The sequence below is a fragment of the Littorina saxatilis genome, linkage group LG3 (assembly GCF_037325665.1).
Source record: "Littorina saxatilis isolate snail1 linkage group LG3, US_GU_Lsax_2.0, whole genome shotgun sequence".
Lineage (NCBI taxonomy): Eukaryota > Metazoa > Mollusca > Gastropoda > Littorinimorpha > Littorinidae > Littorina > Littorina saxatilis.
In genome coordinates this window covers 45,331,299-45,339,541 of record NC_090247.1, presented here as the reverse complement: position 1 = coordinate 45,339,541, position 8,243 = coordinate 45,331,299, and the positions used below count along the sequence as shown (strand labels likewise).

The following is an 8,243-nucleotide window of genomic DNA, read 5'->3' as shown; positions in this document are numbered from 1 at the left end:
ACACACACACACACACACACACACACACACACACACACACATACTGATGTCATCTGACTTACTTGGTATCACAAAAGGTGCTGCCTTGCCGGTTTTTGCGGAAAAATAACTCCGAGACAATTAGATTCAATGAATACAATGATACAAGTAACCGGCAAGTCATAAATCCAAAAAGGTGTGGGGACCGACACAAAATAGGCTGGTTGTGGGGTCCGTCACAGAGAAATTAGGTCGAAAGTGGGGTCCGACACAGAAAGTGGGGACCGACACAATGAATTATGGGAACCGTCACGCCTACGTCACAAAAGTGTGGGGGGACCGAACACAGCCAATTTCACTGACTACTTTTGTTGTTTTTATTATTACGGCTGTTTGGATGGCCCTACAATCTTGAAACTTGGGCTGTCTGCTACAGACATGTTGAACTTTTTGCTGGACCACGGACAGTTCCAAGCAGGCATTTTTTGGTAGGATATTTCTTGCCGATGCTACGAATTATGCAGTTTTGCAGTAAAGTGGAAGGCATTCTACCTAATAACGGCTAAAATATCAAAAACCTTCAATCCAACAGCACCTAGGCATGTAGTGTAAACACTCACAGATCTAACAAGACCATTCTCAGAGAGCAACATTGCGTAATACTACCATAAATGGATGTTTTGTCCGCGAATTTTGGCGTGTGGGAACCGAGTGGGAACCGAACACAAAGGGTCAGGGCACCGAACACAAAGCGTAGGGGAACCGTCACAGTGTCACCGGTGTGAGATACCAGCGTCGTCCGCGACGCTGGAACAACTACGCGCCCACCATGAGCGAGTCACTGACCGTGACGCCTGTTGAGGGTCTGGGCAAGCTGGCCAGCACGGTCACGTGGGCTAACGGCTGCAGTAACCTGCCCTGCCAGTCGTACAACGCCTCTCAAGTCAACGGAGGTACGTCGTCACTTGCGCTGACATCGTGTTTGTGTGTCTCGGAACAGGTGAGGCCGAAAAATAAAACCCGTTGGCTAAGAGAACATGATCAAAAAGAAAGAAAACAAGTCGCGTAAGGCGAAAATACAATATTTAGTCAAGTAGCTGTCGAACTCACAGAATGAAACTGAACGCAACGCAACGCAGCAAGACCGTATACTCGTAGCATCGTCACTCCACCGCCCGTGGCAAAGGCAGTGCACGTGGAATTGACAAGAAGAGCGGGGTATTCGTTGCGCTGAGAAGGATAGCACGCTTTTCTGTACCTCTCTTCGTTTTAACTTTCTGAGCGTGTTTTTAATCCAAACATATCATATCTATATATTTTTGGAATGAGGAACCGACAAGGAATAAGATGAAAGTGTTTTTAAATTGATTTCGAAAAAAAAAAATTCATAATAATTTTTATATATTTAATTTTCAGAGCTTGTTTTTAATCCGAATATAACACATTTATATGTTTTTGGAATCAGCAAATGATGGAGAATAAGATACACGTAAATTTGGATCGTTTTATACATTTTTAATTTTTTTTACAAATTTCAGATTTTTAATGACCAAAGTCATTAATTAATTTTTAAGCCACCAAGCTGAAATGCAATACCGAACCCCGGGCTTCGTCGAAGAGTACTTGACCAAAATTTCAACCAATTTGGTTGAAAAATGAGGGCGTGACAGTGCCGCCTCAACTTTCATGAAAAGCCGGATATGACGTCATCAAAGACATTTATCAAAAAAATGAAAAAAACGTTCGGGGATTTCATACCCAGGAACTCTCATGTCAAATTTCATAAAGATCGGTCCAGTAGTTTAGTCTGAATCGCTCTACACACACACACACACACACACACACACACACACGCACAGACAGACAGACACACATACACCACGACCCTCGTCTCGATTCCCCCTCGATGTTAAAATATTTAGTCAAAACTTGACTAAATATAAAAAGAACAAGTCGCGTAAGGCGAAAATACAATATTTAGTCAAGTAGCTGTCGAACTCACAGAATGAAACTGAACGCAACGCAACGCAGCAAGACCGTATACTCGTAGCATCGTCACTCCACCGCCCGTGGCAAAGGCAGTGCACGTGGAATTGACAAGAAGAGCGGGGTATTCGTTGCGCTGAGAAGGATAGCACGCTTTTCTGTACCTCTCTTTGTTTTAACTTTCTGAGCGTGTTTTTAATCCAAACATATCATATCTATATATTTTTGGAATCAGGAACCGACAAGGAATAAGATGAAAGTGTTTTTAAATTGATTTCGAAAAAAAAAATTTGATAATAATTTTTATATATTTAATTTTCAGAGCTTGATTTTAATCCGAATATAACATATTTATATGTTTTTGGAATCAGCAAATGATGGAGAATAAGATACACGTAAATTTGGATCGTTTTATAAATTTTTATTTTTTTTTACAATTTTCAGATTTTTAATGACCAAAGTCATTAATTAATTTTTAAGCCACCAAGCTGAAATGCAATACCGAACCCCGGGCTTCGTTGAAGAGTACTTGACCAAAATTTCAACCAATTTGGTTGAAAAATGAGGGCGTGACAGTGCCGCCTCAACTTTCACGAAAAGCCGGATATGACGTCATCAAAGACATTTATCAAAAAAATGAAAAAAACGTTCGGGGATTTCATACCCAGGAACTCTCATGTCAAATTTCATAAAGATCGGTCCAGTAGTTTAGTCTGAATCGCTCTACACACACACACACACACACGCACGCACGCACACACATACGCACATACACCACGACCCTCGTTTCGATTCCCCCTCGATGTTAAAATATTTAGTCAAAACTTGACTAAATATAAAAAGGAGGGTGGGCGATTTACTTTCTTTTTTGTTTTAAGAGAGGGTTATGCAAAGTAAGATTAAGACGCTTTCTCTTTCTGTCCCTCCTTTGGTGTTTTTGAACTTTATTTGTCTATTTTGATTGTTATTGCAATATGATGTAATTGCTTTGATTGTTATTGCAATATGATGTAATTGATTTGATTGTTATTGCAATATGATGTCATTGCTTTGATTGTTATTGCAATATGATGTAATTGCATTGATTGTTATTGCAATATGGTGTAATTGCTTTGATTGTTATTGCAATATGATGTAATTGCTTTGATTTTTTTTGCAATATGATGTAATTGCTTTGATTGTTATTGCAATATGATGTAATTGATTTGATTGTTATTGCAATATGATGTAATTGCTTTGATTGTTATTGCAATATGATGTAATTGCATTGATTGTTATTGCAATATGGTGTAATTGCTTTGATTGTTATTGCAATATGATGTAATTGCTTTGATTTTTTTTGCAATATGATGTAATTGCTTTGATTATGTGATGAGATGAAAAGAGATGTATACGATCTTAATGGACACAACCGGAAGTGAAATCCCTTTGGAAGCATTCTCGTAGGACCAAAGACAAACAGAAGCATTGAAAGTACCAACAACTTTCACAGCTTCGGTGTAATGAACGGACGCAGCTAAAGGTCAATATTTTTCCCATCGAATGAAACAATTGTTTCAGTCTGAATTGAACATGCCCTGTCAGTTCTGTGGTTGTCCAATGCTTCTTGCAGGTTTTCCCTGGAAAGAGAGGGCCTTGATCGTGTTGACCTTGAATTACCTGGAGAACAAGGGCAACTTCTTCAGGACGCAGTGACCTTCAGTGAGTTACCAATGCTTGGCCGCAGTCCTTAAATCCATTTTCCACCTGTAGATAAGCACTTATCTACCACTGGATGAGTCGCGCTGAGATGGGGCGGGGATATAGCTCAGTTGGTAGCGCGCTGGATTTGTATTCAGTTGGCCGCTGTCAGCGTGAGTTCGATCCCAGGTTCGGCGGAAATTTATTTCAGAGTCAACTTTGTGTGCAGACTCTCTTCGGTGTCCGAACCCTCCCCCCGTGTACACTACATTGGGTGTGCACGTTAAAGATCCCACGATTGACAAAAGGGTCTTTCCTGGCAAAATTGCTTAGGCACAGTTAATAATTGTCTACATATACCCGTGTGACTTGGAATAATAGGCCGCGAAAGGTAAATATGCGCCGAAATGGCTGCAATCTACTGGCCGTATAAAATTTCATCTCACACGGCATCACTGCAGAGCGCCTAGAACTGTACCCACGGAATATGCGCGATATAAGCCTCATTGATTGATTGATGTTCGGAGTTTTAGGTACACTTTTGTGGTACATGTAATAAAAAGTGTTTGTGTGTGTGTGTGTGTGTGTGTGTGTGGGAGGGGGGGGTTGGGCTGGGGATGTGGTGGGATGTGGGTGTGTAAAGGCATTGTAAAGCGAAAGGTTGGGTTCTTGCATTTGGACGTTTGGCTCAAACAAACACAAACAAACGAATCTCTTCTTTCTTTTCCAGGTAACGGAGCCCCTGTAGTGCTGCTGCTGTTCAACGGCGGGCCCCTGAACGTGACGTGGGCGGACCAGAATCCCTCAGTGTCCGCCATCATGGAGTGTTGGTTTTCGGCCCAGAGTTCGGGGACAGCGCTGCTGCACGTGCTGACCAATGAGGGCGGAACAAGCTCTCCTGCAGGACGTTTGCCCAGCACCTGGCCTCTCCTCGCTGATGATGTTAGACGATACTGTTTTGTTTAGTTTGTTTTGTTTTTAAGATTCGCTCTTTCTTGGACCTTTCGGTCCGTAAAATATTCCATGTGCATCATGTAACTGTGAATATGTGTCTGCAAAAATCATTTGCACAATTTTTTTTCAGATTCCTGATTTCTCAAACTACTCGATGTCAGGACGGACGTACCGCTACAGCAATGCTTCAGCTCTCTACCCGTTCGGCTTTGGTCTGTCCTACACCACGTTCCGCTACTCTGACCTTGTCGTCCCTAAGACCTTGACCCTGGGTCGTGACCTTGACGTCACTGTCACCGTTACCAACACAGGCAGCGTGCCTGCCGATGAAGTAAGTTGATCGTTTTATTTTATGTTATCTGTTGTTTTGCTATTCTCGTCTTGTCTCTCGTTTCTGACACCTTGGCCCAAGACCTCGCCTTCACAGACGATTTGGCACCGTAACCGCAGATGAAGTTAGCATTTTGTATCTATTCATTTCATGTATTTCTGCACTGCTTTCCTTTTATTCTCTTGTGTTTTGCAAATAGGATAAGAGCAGCCTTCCACTTGGACATATACCAAAAATCGACAACCAGTCTACTTTCTGTATGTTTTTAAGCGACACCTGGCAATCAGCGAAATAAAACATTCATACTCTCAGAAGAAAACAGCAAGGTATATTTTAGGAGTGGAAGGATGCTCTTGTCCCATACTACATTCTGGGCAGACCTGCAGTGGTTTAATTACGAGATCGCTTCCAGAGAAGGCATGTTCCTTTAAGTAATTTTGTAACCATTGTCTAAGAAATTCGTCTCATTCGTTTCAGGTGACACAGATCTACATAGAATGGATTCAAAAATCAGTGGCCACACCCCGTCTGCAGCTGGTGGCAGTGACCCGGACCACCACGGCCCCGGGACAAGGCAACACGCTGCACTTTACCGTGCCTGCTGACTACCTGGCTGTCTACCATGACAACAGGTGGATCCTCATGCAGTGTGAGTGAGAAAGCCAACTTTTAGAATAATGTATAAGCGGATGATTATTTTCTTAACTCTTTATTTTCTTTATCCCTGTAGATTAAAGCCGCATTTGGCAAACCAAATATTCTCTGACAAGTGGGGCACCACACGTGTGGTTCATCATATGTCCGACCCACTGCTCTTGCGTGGCAAGCTTACGGATCAAAGTTAAACCGAACAAACCCAAAAATGCATTAGAATTATTCGAATATCAAAATGTGGGTGAGCGTTAGTTGTCATTGAAGAACTGAAAGATTATTTTCTAGAAAATGATATGACTTTGTCGAGGTGCAGTTAAAAGGAAGGATCTGCTAAGACTCAGCATGTTACACTTTTTTCAGGCACAATACGTGTGTATGCAGGAGATCAGCAGCCCAACCAGCGATCTGTAGGATCCAACGTGGTCATCGCTGACGTCCAGATGACTTAGTCATCCTCGACCCCTCAAAAAAACGAAACAAAACAGAAGTAACAGATCTCGTGAGAACGGTTGTGCACTCGAGAAGGTTTGGAAAAAAACACGACACTGTCCCTTTCAACCCGTATGGGGCCCACACAACATGTGACAGACTGACCAATCCACCAAACCGATTCGTTCTTCGAGAGAAGTTTAGCGGGAAAACCTTTTCAGTGCCTCAGTGAAACAGACGAATCTATGTGCTAAAGTGGGCAAAGTGTAGCAGACGACACGGCGGATGGACTGATTTATCATGACTCACAGCCATATTATCTAGTTTGACCGTTTCTGGAATCTACAAATGCATATAGTTAACTATTTTGCGTTTGTGTTGGAATGTGTAATCAAACACCATACTGTTTTACAGAATAAAGTTATTCGATATTAATACTCTTTGTCATAACAAGAACACTACCCACCCCCACCCAGTCAGCCACCCCACGGCGCCCCCAACCCCCCTTTCAAGTGTTCTTCCGTTCGCTTTTTTTTCTCGTCTGCCGAGGCCAGGTCGGCTAGCTGTGTCGCTACGTGCGCCGCGTGACCCCAGAAATTGCATAAACTGCTCCGACACAAACTACATCCATCACAGGAGGTTCCGCCGATCGGTCGAAGTATCCTATATATCTAGGTGCATGTTTCACAATCTTCTGTTTCGCCTGAAGTCAGTGGTACTGGCAACAGTAGAAAGTGTAAACAACACAGCAAACGAAGACTTGCAGCCATTTTTAGTCGGGAACATTCTTACTTTTCTCTGCAGCCGATACGCAAAAGTAAGTCGAATCAAGTCGAAAGCAGCTCTCTCTTGAAAATATTGATATTCCAAATGAACCATGCATTATTTTTGATCTGGATCAAGTAGCAAATAGTTGTGAAGTACGTTAGAACAAATGAAAAGGACAGCTTCCTCACTTCCCCTCTGCATAACTATAAATATGAAGTTGCTATCAGACAAAGGCCATCTTTCGATTGCCACTCCTGTCACAGATTTTTGTTTGAAAAACAGTGTTACTCATGGAAAAGCAAAGATAGTATGGATACATTCAGGCTAAGTTTGGGACTTGACAAAAATAGTGTCTTTTGCCTAACATATGTCATTTACACCTGTCAAAAGGGGCAATGCCTGCAAGTTTTCATACAAATAACCTAATACTTGATCTTATTCCAGAGGTTCTCAAATGTCTCACATTTTCTGAAAAAAAGTTAATTTGCAAACTTCAGATTTTCCTGACTTTAGGTGTACTGTCAAGCTTTGTGAGCGTGGCAGTGTTTTGCATTTACCTGTGAATGTGTCGGATATTTTTAACCAACTTCCTCTGCATCAAACTGAAACCGAACACGTATCTGTCTGTTATGAAAATGGACATACTAGAGTTATTTCCAAACATAAAGTTTTACCTGATAACATTTTACTCGCTTTACAGTGGTTAAAAGCCAATAATCCAATCTACGCAGACTTGGACTTGCACAACGCTGGATCAAAGCTAAGCAAGTCACATGATGATAATTTGTTGGGATTTTGAACAAAACTTGGAAGAAACACAACATGAAGTTATGGTTTCTGCTGATAACTCTGCATATCATTCAAGCCTTGAACGAGTTACACACACTTCACCTATGTTGTATGTCCAGAGGTCTAAACATAGCCCTGTGAATATATACGAGATTGAAAATGGAGAGGAAATGGCATTTCCATGTTTTTTTCCTGAGGGCAGAAATGGATTCAGACATGCAAGGGACAGAAAAGTATGGCTTTCAATGTACGTGTACTTGCGAAACAGACTTTACAATGTAGACTCTCGGTTCAGAACAGATATGATGTATTTGCTTCAGTCAGCAGTAGCATATGACAAGTTACTTCTCAGACAAGCTGCATCAATCTACATGAAAATCCGATCTCAATTTGCAACTGGAAGACAAAGTAGAATTTGTGCAAAGGATGCTAAGAATATTAATACCACTTCATCTATGCATGACAGCTCTTACATGTTCACGAAGAACATTCGAGGGACAACTGCTTACTTTCACATGTATCCGTACATTACTGCTTCTTTAATTATAACACGGCTTCGACCCCTGTTGATTTTAATCAACCAAATTTCTTGTTTATTTTGTGTGTGTGCATGATTAGATAAGGACATGCACGGTAATGTGTACAAAAGCACTGTGTGTGTGTGTGTGTGTGT

General features: G+C 41.6%; 1 protein-coding gene across 1 annotated transcript; it reads left to right on the top strand.

Moving 5' to 3' along the window:
* The first annotated feature begins 808 nt into the window (after nt 1-808).
* Nucleotides 809-6,461, top strand: LOC138961213 (periplasmic beta-glucosidase-like). Its single transcript, XM_070332813.1, has 6 exons — nt 809-932; nt 3,578-3,637; nt 4,376-4,587; nt 4,730-4,930; nt 5,408-5,579; nt 5,945-6,461. The coding sequence occupies exons 1-6, from the start codon at nt 809-811 to the stop codon at nt 6,031-6,033; spliced, it is 858 nt and encodes a 285-aa protein (XP_070188914.1). The 3' UTR covers nt 6,034-6,461.
* Nucleotides 6,462-8,243: the final 1,782 nt, after the last annotated feature.

Excerpts from the sequence above, each read along its gene's own strand:
- LOC138961213 (XM_070332813.1), top strand. The coding sequence starts at position 809 with ATGAGCGAGTCACTGACCGTGACGCCTGTTGAGGGTCTGGGCAAGCTG. Across the intron at positions 933-3,577 it reads CGCCTCTCAAGTCAACGGAG|GTTTTCCCTGGAAAGAGAGG; the intron begins GTACGTCGTCAC and ends TGCTTCTTGCAG. Across the intron at positions 3,638-4,375 it reads GAATTACCTGGAGAACAAGG|GTAACGGAGCCCCTGTAGTG; the intron begins GCAACTTCTTCA and ends TTTCTTTTCCAG.